Here is a 13,876-nt window from a genome sequence, read left to right as displayed (position 1 = left end):
CGAATAAGCCCGAATAATTGAGCTCATTCAAAATATTGGCCAACGCAGTAGATCGGAAAGCCAGTGAATATTTTTATCCCTTTACTGTTTTCAAAAATATCTCTGAGCTTCTTTTCTCGGCAAGTCTTGTGAAATACTGGTCAACATGCTTTGACCAGTATGTCACTTCACATTCATTCTGCAATATTCTGCTATCCTAACTGAAGGTCGCCAAGACTTAAAGATTACCAGAGGGTACTATACAAACAATGTTCACTGTACCTTCATGGGTGCCATTCATGTTGGCCACTGTGAATATTTCTCTTTCATCGTGCACAAATACATTTAATTAGCGCACTTTATATATTTACCTAAACAATGAGATGTCAATGAAAAAGTTGTGTATGACGCTGAGAAATTACAAATAACAGCATTTAAGGTGACTTAGGATTCTTGGAGACCTTTTCTTTAACTAAAAAAAAGCCTGTGTAATAAAATTTTAGAAAGAACGGTGTAACCGTTGCAACCCTTGTGCCCACCAAAGACTGCATCAATCTTTATGCAAACTTCGTCAAATAGGGGCACTGGGAACAAGCATCCGCGCTTCTTTCTCAACGGTCGGCAGTTCTTGGCGCACATCTTCAGTCCTTATCAAATGTCAGGTAGCGCGATCTTGTAACAGTCCACTTTTGAACTGTTGCAGGACTGTGGCACCAGGTTTACTAATGTACACAGTGTACTAGATGGCGACCTTTCTGTCTGGGACCGCTTTCATTACTGGTGCGGGGACGCGTTGTCACATGGATTTTTTAAAATTTCACAGGCTTTTTCTTGTTCTGTTGCTTTTTGTTTCTGTTGGAAGAAAGGACCACACAAGACCTAAGTTGCTATGTGCGCTGTTATCGGTCATTTCTCGACATATTCCACAATCTTTGCGTTGGCACCTCATTGAATAAGTAAAGTAATAAATGTTAGCTCATCAAACTTAACTGCTGCATGTTCACAGTGAAAAAAAACAACTAGAATTAACAAAAGCCTATCAATGTAGAGCGGGTGCTGTTCACGGAAAGCCCTTGGTTATTTTTTTCTCGGCCACATTTGGTTGGCATATCCGGTAAGCGAGTTAATAGACAGTTTTAGCTTGTCCGGTATTCTGGTAAACGCAGGTGAACAGGGTGGAGGCGTAAATGTGAGCACCCTGCATGGTGCAGCCACGTGGTGGAGCAGAGCGCAAACACAGCTAATATTGCAGTAACCAAGTGTATTCTACTTCGCTGCTGGTGTAAATTTTTGGCAGCAAGACGATTACGCCACTGCCGAAAATTTCCACCAGCAGCGAAGTACAATACACTTGGTTACTGAAATATTAGCTGTTTTTGCCTGTTTGAGCTCTGCGCCACCAGGTAGCTGCACCATGCAGGCCGCTCACGTTTATGCCTCTGCCCCGTCCACCTGCATTTCCTGAATAGCGGACAAGCTAAAACTCTCTAATGGTTGTTTCAGAGAAACCTGTATTGGTTTCCTTTGTAACTTCTTGCTGCAGTCAAGTGAATGAGAAGTTTTCCCTTGCATGAATTTTGCTCGCCTAGCAAGCTTCCGCAGAACTCATATACCGCGACCTAATGGTAGGGAGTTTTAGAATAGGGGCCCCAATAGTTTGGGGCCCAAAGAGCTTTGCAGATGTTAGCGTTAGGGCATGCAGGAGTGAAGAGCTTTAGAATAGGGCTTTACGTTTGCGGATACCATGTTGCGCTGACAGGGCCACTCTGGCGTCAAGGAAAAGCTATTAGAAATAATAAATAAAATATACCATTTTATGATAAGAATAGTAATTTTGACTTTCGTGTTTTCAAGTTAAATTACAATTTATAGGTCATTCTGTAAGCAGCAAGCAATTAGTTCCACTTAGTTTTGAGTAACCAACTTTACGTGCCTTCACCAGCCAAGCAAAGCCGTGTTAAGCCTACGAGCCATAAGATCCACAATCGAATTCGGAATCAGCGGCCTCTAATGAATCAATCTTCATAACACACACTAGTTGAGAGAAAGCTATAAGCGCAGTCACTTCTCCTAGCTTGCAAACTTCACGCGTTACCACGTATCGAACCCCGTTTGGTGCTAGGTTAGAGCTGTCGCTTCGATGGGTGCCGCCATGTTTGTTTACACAAATCTTTTGGGGCAACTTCTGGGGCTTCCGCTAAATCAGTAAAATAAACGCAGTTTGCGTCTCGCGCATGCAAAGTGGCTTCGACGCTATTTTTTTCAGGCACCCAAAACGTTTGGGGCCCCTATTCTAAAACTTTCTAGTGTTCTGCAAACTCAAATAAAGAATACTTTTTCTTCGTATTGACCTTTACCAAACTGCTCCAAGATGCAGATTTCCTGCTTCGAAACAGACAATTCGTGCTCCAAACCTTCTCCAAAGTGCCAAATTTGCTGCTCCCATAGCTGCTCCACAACTTCCTTGGCCACTTCCATCTCTGCATTCCCTACTTTATCAGTATAGGTGTGCTCTTCACACTCTAGGTTTTTGATCAGGGATCTGCCAGCAGGATCTTTGCATTATTATTAGATGTGTTAGAATAGAGCAGCTTCCTATTGGAATACGAACAGTATTCTAGGCAAACAGCCTTTGAATACTAAATCAAGTACTGAAAATTTTCTAGTTTTTAAACAAAACCAAATATAAAGGTGTTTGGGGATGAAAGGGGGTATTTATATTAATTGATATATGTAATGCAATTCAATCTGTTGGCCAAGGGGCTTGTAAACAAGGGTGATCATGTGTGGTTCACCTTGATAGTGACAGTAGTGAAAAACTGCATATCACAGGATGCATATAGTGTATTGTGTTCATTGAAGAAACAGTGTAATGCACTACAGCACTGCATACTATTTTAAAAGAGATGCTAATATGCTAAGGTACTCGTGAAATAGTAAATTGGTTTGCTTTAATCAAAAATGAATTTGTAGACAATCTGAAGGCAGTCCCCGGTAGACTCTTAATTTTAAAGTGTTATCCAATATTTTCAAGCAGAAATAAATGTTTCAAAACTTCAAGCAGTTAATTCTCTAATCGAATAGCAATGACTAGTCTATTCATATTTGAAGTTTCAGATATTCACACCCGCTAAAGTATTACTGTAATTTAGGCTTGCTTCTTCCACAGGCATGTCAATGTAAGCAATTTGTGAAGGCTTAACTAACAACAAAAAAGAAACTGCACTACAAGATTGCTAAATCATGAAAAAAGTATGACAATTAAATTGAAATGTGAAAGGAATCTTGATGTGGTTGCATATTTCATTGGACATAACGTCCTTTGACTGAATGTTAACCACGTTACGTGTAATAAAATATATGTGCTCGAATTTGCTTTTCCCCATTTTTTTCTTGCAACAGATAAGTATGTGTTCGTTTGGAATGATGCTAAGAATTGTACAAGTGGCAGGCTTTCTTTTAAATATTTATGCAAAGGACCAGTCCTGAAGACACCTGCCATGGTCGCTCAGTGCTGTTGCATTGTGCTGCTGCCAAACGAAAGGTCACGGTATTGAATCCTTTCTGTGGCAGCTAGGAAATGCAAAAGTGCTTGTGTGCTTAGATTCATGTGCATGTGAGAGACTACTGCACAATCAGAAGTAATTCGGAGCATTCTATTATCGTGTCTCTCACGACACAATGTAGGTTTCGAATGTAATACATCGACAGTGACTCGTGAATTCTGTAAACTGCAGCGAAGATTGATTCTGTCCATCAGGCCATAGACAAACTCTGCAGCTAAGCTTCTCTGCACAGCCACTCAATCTAGCCCCTACTGACAATGCAGGCAGCACCAAGAGGTATATTGCTTGGATTGCTAACACAGCGTGCAGGCGCACAACTTGCACCTTATTTTCTGTGTAGAACGCAGCATCTACAACCTTGATTAAATTCACCCATTAATGCATGTTCTTTTGTTTTCTTGTGAAAAAGTTAGACAAAGGTTTACTCATGCCGGAAATGCCCAAATAAACCTCAGTTTTCTTTTAAGAAGATGCGTAATTTCAGTTTTATGAGCTGAAATTGTCACGTATCATAAAGTGCACCATTCAGTCAAAGGCATACTTTTCTACTATACAGAAAGACATTGAATTGGTGAAAACCTGCAAGAAATATCACAACCATTGTCGAAATGCAAGACTTTGCTGTAATAAGTAGAGCTTATTTCTTTGCAGCTCAATTTATTACAAGCTTATTAAGAAATTTGTGATGTCATCCTAGATTGGATAAATTCAAATGTATGAGCCGGATCCTTTAGTGCACTTCTTTTTACGTAGATATTTTCTTTGCACAGAACCCAACACAAGCCAAAAGAATACTTTCTTCCTCTTCCTCCGAGAGATATTTCTTGATGTTCTTTAGCTCTTGGAACATGGCTTACACCACGCTATGTCAATCGTAAAAACAGCTATAATTTTCATTTTCTGATGTATCGTTGCAATAATTACGCTAATCAACAGTATAGCCTGTTAAAAACAGTACGTTTTACCACCATATTTGTTTTCTTGCAACAAAGCAAATCTACTCTCGTTCACAAAACGACCCATAACTGCATGCTGTAGCATATGTGATACAGCAATTAATGCTCGCCTCACACAACGACCAGAATGCCTTTCTCGTTCAAAATGTAGGAGTAGGCTGATAAACACAAAGCAAACCAACTGCAGTTTTAGGAGAGTAACCCCTTTGTTTACTAAAATTTTGCGTATTGTGTGACAAGCTGCCGAGATACATATTTTAAGGAAGAAATTACTCAAATTATTTCCAGACTTGCAGCTGCTATAAATTTATTGCTAGAAATGACGCAGATTCTGGGTAAATATGTGTTGATTTCATCGGTGTTCATTCTGTCAAGTCATTATAAGTTGTTCTGCATGTATCATATATGACACCCATCTGCTAAGGGGTTAACATGAATTGTAATTAAGAAAATGTGGCCTGCCATGTTGGCATAGTGGCTTTGGTGTTGCGCTGCTAAGCCTGAGGGTGCGGAATCAAATTTCAACCATAGCAGTCGCATTGTGATAGGGGCAAAAAGCAAAAATACCCATTTACTGTGCATTGGGTGCATCTTAAGGAACCCCAAGTTCTCAGAATTAATCCAAAATCTAAATAGTATGGTGCACCTCAAAATCATCGAGGCTTTGTTATGTGAAACCCCAGAATTTGATTTTAATTGTTAAGAAAATGTTAGTGCTCAAGCCTGAAGAAAAATGGGTCTCTCCACAGGAAAATAAAGAAGCCAATGGACACTGTGGGGTATCGGATTACGCATGCATGCATAAGCATAAACTGATTCTTGTTGAAAAGCATAACCACACTGGTATCTACTGTGAATATTTGCAGACAGCTGTGCCTTTTCACTACTCCAAACGTGACTGTTTCTGGCAACACTTTTTCTGTTGATTTGTGTTGTCTTTGTTTTCTCTCTCCCTATTTATTTCTTTTTCTCGTTATAAAATTGCGACATTTTCATTTTCATTTTACCACTTTTGTACCTGTTGTTGTCATCTGCGATTTTTATCGCGTTTCCTCTAATTTCAAGTAGGTATGTAGGTAGCAATAGTAGCAGGAAGGGCATGGGCAAACAGTAAAGTGGATCCCAAAAAAGGTAATTGCATTTGTTGATGCCGTCAGCCCACTAATTACAGGAGGTGGAATGTAATGGAACAAAGGGTTTGCAGGCAGACTTGGGAGCAGTCAACAGCAGTCTGCCAATTAGGATGTCACTAATGTTTTTACAATATTGTTCGACCACGGTTGATCAAAGCATGTAAATAAGTAACTTGTAGCTCTCAGTGTAAACAAAAGGACATATGAAACACCTCGCATATTCAGTAAGCATTAAGCAGTGACACATGGAAGTGGAAGTTGCACCTGCTAAGCAAATTATACTACAAAAGTACACTTAAGCATCATAAAAGAAGTGGGATGCTGATTTTTAAAAGTCCAGGTTGTTTTTAAATTATGAATGCTTTAATATCTGTGTGAGCTTGCACAACTTGTGTTTATGTAGTGCTTTAGAGGAAAATGGTCAATGCAATGAAGCTTTCGGTACTTTTGCAGAAGGACAAGCGGTACCTTGTGCTCAGCTGCATTCCTGATGAGCGGCGCAAGCTGTTGATGGCATATGTGGAAGATCTTGACCGTAGAGGACCACCACCTCCACCCACAGCATCTGAGCCCACTCGGCGCTCCAACAAGTAGCTGCTTCTGCTGCCATCTTTTAATGCTGTCCACACCAAGCCTCATTTTTTCCATGCTTGCATCTGAAGGTGCCTTTTAATAAAGGACCTCTGTGGAGAGGGGCACTCCAAGCTCTATTTGCTTTTGCCTCAACTTTTGTGACATTTTGCTGGTCTCTTCAGTGTCCTCAAAATGTTAAGTCAAGCTGCATGTGGCATAAAGTGCAAAATCTTGTAGTCAGATAATCTCGGAGAGCATGAGTTTTTTTGTTACAGTATATCTTAAGGAAAATCTATTTAATATTTAACTTTTGTAAAGTTTGCAAGCAATAGCCATGTGTGTGCCCTGTGATCTTTTGAAATACTACCCCACTTCCACATACTAAAGTCATTCTTTCCAGCAGCAGACTTGCTTACACTTCATCTTTAGGTACAGGGTGTGCCAGTGCAAGAGGAACCAAACCAATATCCATACCATTACTGCTGTAGAAGCATGAATTGGAACATTACTTAATGATGCATACTGAGCAGGTATAATTTTCAAGAAAATGTCGCATACTTCATTTTAGTTCAAAAAGAGCTTATATAGAGCCCAGTCCACTTAACGTCTTTTAGCAAGGAAATACCATATTGTGCAAGACCTGCACCCCCAGTTTGGAGCAAAAAAAAAATTTTCACTAAGTGGCACGCACGTGCCTGCATGCTGGTTAATTTTCACAAGCTGCTAATAGATTGTACTAGTTACTGTCTTGCCAGCACTGGCATCATCATATCGCCATTGGCGTATCCCGCCACATCATGTGGCATAGATTGAGCTTTAAAGGGACCCTTAAACGATTTTGACGATATTGTACAAACATACTGAGTCATTAGGGTGGCTCCTTTTGATCATTCAGTGATGCATTTAAGCACTGTGCGTACAATATGTAATTTATTATAAGGTTTTCGAAATGTCCATCGCAGCAACGCCACTCCCCCGAGTTTTCAGGTGAGTGGAGTTGTAAAGGGGCACGCGGACGTCAGTCTGGCAAGCTAGCTATCCGATAGGCTACCCACATTGTGTCATCAATAATGTTTCCAACTTTATGGTGAACAAATGTTGTAGTAGTTGGAATATGACTTCACTCAAGCACTTCCAGCACACAGGAAGTGTCATCTGCTTGTGTTACGTGCTCCGTGTTGATGTGAGCGGTGTGCTCAGTGTTGGTCTCGAGGTTTCTTTTTGTGAGGACCATGAATATCCCTTATTGTGTTGTGGGCTGAAAATCTAGCAACTGGTGACATGTCAAGCTGCGACATCATGCCCCTCTGCAAGGTAGCAGATGAGCGGAGTGGCTACAGTGAATCGCGCTGTCGGTGTCTGATCGGCGTAAGGATCTATGTGTTTACAGCCGTCACTTCGCAACAAAGGATTACTACCACAATAGAGTGTTTTTGCATGTCCGGTATTTTGGTAAATGTAGGTGAACTGGGTGTCTTGCTGGATGGGTGGAGGCGTTAATGTGAGCAGCCTGCAGAGTACAGCCACCTAGTGGCACAGAACTCAACCAGACAAGCACAGAGCCAATATAGAAGTAGCCAAGTGTATTCTACTTTGCTGCTGGTGTAAACTGTTGGCAGCAGCGTAATCGTGAACAAGTCTTTTTAAATGTTTAAAATGTTTAACATTTGGTTGCAGTTATATTAGCTCTGTTTGTTTGCCTAAGCTCTGTGCCACCGGGTGGCACAGAAGCTCTCACACTGAAGTAAAATATTACACGTACAAAAGCATCTTATCCAAGCATCTTATGTGAGCACCCTGCAGGCTGCTCACATTTACACTAGAGCCCCTTCGTAGGGATGGAAGCGCTGTGCCATTTTGTGCCAAGCCATCGAGCTGCACCAAAACTCTTAATTTCGAATGAAGTCGCCAAATTTAGTAGGATATGTGTGTTCAGTGGGAACCACACAGCCATAAACATGCATTGTCTGGGAGAGCCTTCCGGCAGCGTGTTGCATAAGTCACGTGGTATAAGGCACTGGGCCACGCTCTGCGCAGAGGTTGCCTAGGCGACACAGACGTGTCGGTTCCGGCTTCCTGGTTAGTGCGGCTTTTTCTGGGCATCATAAGCAGCTGCTGGGTTGGCTAGTCCGTGGCATGTGCGTGTCCTTGCAGAGTTGTGTCGTGTTACTTCGACAGAGTCAACTTGAGCTTGGTGGTTTATGACTACAGGTACAACGCGATGAAGACAAGGCAAACTAAAGTGGACGCACACCACACTGAAATATTTTTTTTTCCTTCAGAGGTAGTATTCGATATTCAGTCAGTATTCGATATTTCAGTTCGTGCGGCACTGCGTTTTGTGATGTTCTAGTGCGGCCGTGGAGTGCACGTGGTTAGGGGGCTTGCGAGGAGGCTTACAAGGAAGACTGCTCGCACTGTACTTACAATTTTGCAGCCAGAGCAAGGGCTGGTGTATTTGGAGCCAGGTACGTTTTACTCACTGCTATGAATTTTCCACACGCTAGGTTACTTCGTTAAGTGATATTTGAAATCGCCTGCACATTAACACTGCAATGTAGATAGTGTTGGTGCTCATTGTTGGTATTGTTCCAAGGACCACAGTGTACAGACCCACTCACTGTTGTGCCCATTTTGCAAAATGAAGGCACTGATAAAGTATCCCCACTTTATCTGTGTGGCCGCATATGCGCTTGGTCGTGCTGTCTGAAAAACAGCAGTGGCCACCAGGCATCGCCTACATACGCCAGAGCTGGTTGCTCGAACACTCCACAAAGCAGTGTATACTGGTTGTGCATTGCATTTTGTTGCTGCCTCGGTACGCACTACAGCCTTTGTCAGGTAAATTTATTGCCTTAAGCTGTACAACCTGATCTCTATGTAAGTCTCGAAAAATTAATAAACATCTGCATATATACCAATGCTGCGTCATTATTTTGTTGCACTGCGCTAGCCACAACAGTGGCCGACCAGTATCGAACCTCGAAATAGCAGATACACAGCATCTTATTGCACTCTCATAATTCATACTTGAACACCAAAAGAAACATCTGTACACTAGAACAATATTGTGTTCAGACTATTGCACTGAAATAAAATAGTACATGCATAAAAACACTTCAGCAAACTTAAGAAACCAGTATCAAAGCTTGAAATAAAATAGCAGGAGCACATATGTGGTGTACTTCTTGCACTTTCTTAATTCACACTTGAAAAACAAAAATTGGAGGACGCTTAAGCTTCGCCTTCAAGAATGGAACGCAACAGCATTCCGTTCTTCTAAAATCTGTGCACCTCTATCGAATACTGCGGCTCGTCTGCGGGAGCGAAGGAGAAAGAGCGTGCCGTGCACAGCTCGCGTGAGGAGAATTGAGGACGTGCCCCACGAGAAGTGTCAATTATCAAGGTGCTTAATGGTGAGCGCGTGCCGCGGTATTGCGCAATGTCGGGAGAGATACGGCACTCGTGGCAAGTATACACAACTTAAGGGGGTATGGTAGGGTAAACCGCCCAAAAAATCGAATTTGCAATTGTGGCACAGAAAAATCAACTGCACTATGAGGTAGAAACCTGCGGAAGTGCGACCTCGAGCGCCTGCTCAAAGCGCTTCAAATGTCTCGCCGAAGTGTGCCGCGTGCCATGGCGTTTAAAAATGGCGGGTGTAGGCCGGTTTGTTTTGATAGATGTTTGCGGTTTTCTTCGTTATGGCATGTCTTTTTTTTTTTTTTTTTTTTTTGCTTGCGTGTGTGTGTGGTAAGTAAATGATTTGTACTGAAAAATCGTATGCTAAATAAATGAAACATCCATCCCATCGTAGTAATCGCCACAAAGGAATCCCGTACGGGTTCTTCCTGAGGAAAGCATCGCATTCGTTCTGGTCCGGGGCTCAAACCCTGGACCACCGCCTTTCTGGGGCAGCCGCTCCACCATCTGAGCTAACCAGGCAGCTAGCAGATGCCAGAGTGAAGTCGAATTTGTTACCAACTCGAAGCAAGAGTTTGACGTAATAGTCCTTTGTAGAAAAGAACTATATTACGTCAAACTCATCTTTTGCTTATGTGGTCGTGGTCGCCTCTGTTTCGAGTTTCAAACGTATTACTTGCCCAGAAGATGGCACGATCGTCCAGCAAATGGATGCAGAAAGAGAACTTTCAAAGGTAATCAGTTTTCTGAGCAAATGTATTTATGGACGAACACAGAGCACCAATTAGTTGCTCAACCAAGTCATCTGGTGCCACTGCCCTTAAAAACATTTGTCAGTGCTTACACATTGAAGACAGCAACTAAAAATGCTGTAGCCTACTACAGTGACGGTAATTTTGCACAAAAAGCTGTTCTGGAGGCATTCGGAATTGTTCCAGGTCTGCTTTGTAATATTGCCCTCGACAGGATGGACAAAGAGCGTGTTGACAGGGCAGAATTCTATGACTGTCCTGAGCAAGGAAGGACGATGGATAAAAAGGAACACTAAGCAGGGTTTTGGAGACACCTGCAAGAAAGTCGGCAGTGAAATATATTCTCCTGGGGCTTTTGAGCATCCACAAGCAGTATTCGAACATAAAACTTCATTTTTCTCAAATTGCATTTTTTATGAATTTGTCAAATTCAATCTTCTTTTTCTCAGAAAGTATTCATCCCATTCCAGTGAAACATTGTACACATGTACTACATCTAGTCATAAACATGCTGAACTAAAAAAATCTTTGATATGAATGATAACACTGGAAAAATTTTTTGCAAGAAACCCCCCTTGTGGCTTTGTGCAAAGAGAGATATTCTTTTTGGGGTGCGAACTCCAAGGTGGGTATGATATCTCTAGTTCAGATGTCCTATGGGTATTTAGAATAACACTGTAATATCACATTCCTCTGCGTCGTTGCAGAGAAAAGGTACATCAAATAATTAAACACCTGAAATTTTGGGAATGGGCTACAGGAAAGGCAAACCATCTAGACACAAAGTGTCTCGTGTTGTGCCCAAGATCATCTTTTGTAAGCGCGTGAAATTTGATGCGAATATCTGCAGCCGTTTCTAAAATATTGCGTTAAAACTAACATACCATTTACCCTACCATACCTCCTTAAGAGGCGTCGGCAGTGGAGAGGCGTATAAATAGTTGGTCTATGTCCACAAAGACAAGATCTGCCAGAACGTAGCCATAAACAGCTTCGCTGTAAAACTGAAACACTGCGAAAGCCGTGCGTTGAACAGTGTACAGTGCGTTATTTGTGCCTGTGTGTGTGTTTATGTGCGTTTACACACATCCTTGTATTTATTATGAACCAAATTACATATTCACTAAATTTTTGGTTGATATTGGCCTATGCACGTATGTATGTCACTTGAGTTTAGCGCTATTAATTTCACGCTTGATCCATGGTCGTTTTTTTTTTCATGATGTACGTATAGACGCTATGATAGGGTACCAAGAAGTACACGTATTTATACTACGTATGGTCATTTTCAGATGCTAAATATGTAACAGCCATGTAAGCTGAGTAAAGCACCAAAATGTCTTATTTTAGATATCCAAAAACAGATTAGCACAGTCATGTTCCATACATTTACGTAAAATGTTCTCAAGCCGTCTTCTGATGTTAAAGGCGTCTTATCAAGATGTAAGCAGAAAACATCTTCACAAGACATTTCCTAGCCGTCTTTTACAGAACATTTTCCAGACGTGCACAAAAAGACGTAGCTGTCCTAAATAGTTGTAGACGTTTTAGTTCATTTTGGCTGGTACAAGACATCTTCAAAACATCTTGTGTTCAGTGGGTTTGTGCGCTGAGAAGACCCTTCAACAGATCGCAACTAATTACAGCGCGGCTAGTTCTAGCGACCGCTACACCGGCCGCGCATGCTCCACCTCCACTGGTAGTTCTAGAGTTAAGCAGCAGCTGGTATCAGTAACCTTGCTAAAGTCTGCGTGGTTACTTGTACATATGATAGCGGCGAAAATGGCGAGATAACATTTTTTTTAATTCCTAGATACTTCGAGAAAGACGCTGAATCAGTAAACAGAGCAAGAAACTCCTAGATCTAGGGATAAATCCCTGGTGTTGCCATCACTGGCCAGAGATCGAATGCGCCATAGCTAAAGTGTGTAGGGAGTGAGGTGCCTTCGCGCACCTCGTCCCCCAGCTTGCGCATTGTGCTTACCTCAATTTTCGGAAACCGCCACTGTGACGGCAGCATGGCGGATGCAGCTAGCGCACCAGAGCTAATTTCTCGCACAAAGCGTGCTATCTCCCCAGCTCGAATAACTGCGCGAGCAAGTGTCACCGGGACGCGCCCTGAGTAGCCTCCCTAGTGGCAGCCCCCGGGTGCCCTCTCCACCCGAGCTCTCTTCTGCTGAGCGCTTCATCGCCGCGGCAGATGCTCACAGGCCTGCAATGAATTCGCTAGATGGCACCTTTGCTCCCGCGACTTCTCGTTCTTGCGCTTGGTGGACCGCTTACCGGTTAGCCCTAGCGCACGGGGGGGGAGGGCTCGATCGGTCTTGCGGTGAGCCTTTGCCCGTAAGCGCCGTAACTGTCACACAGTGCTGTCATCATCATCATCAGCCTGTTTTATGACCACTACAGAACGAAGGCCTCTCCCTGCGATTTCCGATTACCCCTGTCCTGCGCCAACCAATTCCAAGTAGCGCCTGTGAATTTTCTCATTTCATCGCTCCACCCCGTCTTCTGCCGTCCTCGACTGCGTTTCCCTTGGTACCCATTAAGGTCAATTAGAATATTGGCTATACCCATTTGCTCTCTGATCCAAACCACTCTCTTTCTGTCTCTTAACATTATGCCTAGCAATCTTCGTTCCATCGCTCTTTGCATGGTCCTTAACTTGTTCTCAAGCTTCTTTATCAGTCTCCACGTCTCTGCCCCATATGTCAGCACTGGTAAAATGCCCTGATTGTACACCTTCCTTTTTAATGATAATGGTAAGCTTCCAGTCAGGAGCTGACAATGTCTGCCGTATGCGATCCAAACCATGTTTATTCTTCTATGAACAACCTTCTCATGATCAGGGTTCCCTGTGATTAATTGACCTAGGTAAACGTACTCCTTCACAGACTCTCGAGGCTGACTGGCAATCTTGAACTCTTGTTCCCTTGCCAATCTCTTCATCATTATCTTTGTCTTCTGCATATTAATCTTCAACCCCACTCTGTGATAAGGTCCTCAATCATTTGTTGTGATTCGTCTGCATTGTTGCTGAATCGAACATGGTCATCGGCAAACCGAAAGTTGCCGAGATATTCGCCGTCGATCCTTACTCCTAAGCTTCCCAGTTTAATAGCTTGAATACTTCCAAGCACGCAGTGAGTAGCATTGGAAAATTGTGTCTCCCTGTCTGACCCCTTTCTTTATAGTTATCTTCCTGCTTTTCTTGTGTAGAATTAAGGTAGCTGTAGAACCTCTGCAGATATTTTCCAAGGTATTTACGTAAGCGTTCTGTACTCCTTGATTACGTAATGCCGCTATGACTGCTGCCCAGGTAGCACAAGAGATACGTAACGTTTTCGTAGCGTTTATCCAAGACTACAAAAACGGGTTCAAGGAGATACGAATGAGAGAACTTCGTTGGGAAAACGTCGTATATGTCTGCTAATGTCCGGCTTAATTACTCTCTTGAGACGATCTAGAACAGGTCTGCAAAACATATTCGAAAA

The 13,876-nt window shown here is 42.5% G+C and overlaps 1 protein-coding gene across 3 annotated transcripts in view; it reads left to right on the top strand.

Annotated features, from left to right (window-relative positions):
* LOC126545442 (transcription elongation regulator 1) overlaps positions 1-6,344 on the top strand; it is a 354,732-nt gene extending 348,388 nt beyond the window's left edge. For all 3 annotated transcript variants that reach the window (XM_055061241.2, XM_050193319.3, XM_050193318.3), the window contains exon 19: positions 6,088-6,344. In XM_055061241.2, coding sequence (XP_054917216.1) covers positions 6,088-6,228 — 141 coding nt within the window. In that variant the 3' untranslated portion in view covers positions 6,229-6,344. The remainder of the gene's footprint in view (positions 1-6,087) is intronic.
* The last annotated feature ends 7,532 nt before the right edge of the window (positions 6,345-13,876 follow it).

This window comes from Dermacentor andersoni, chromosome 1 (assembly GCF_023375885.2).
Source record: "Dermacentor andersoni chromosome 1, qqDerAnde1_hic_scaffold, whole genome shotgun sequence".
Classification (NCBI taxonomy): Eukaryota; Metazoa; Arthropoda; class Arachnida; order Ixodida; family Ixodidae; genus Dermacentor; species Dermacentor andersoni.
This window is presented reverse-complemented; position numbering and strand designations above follow the sequence as displayed.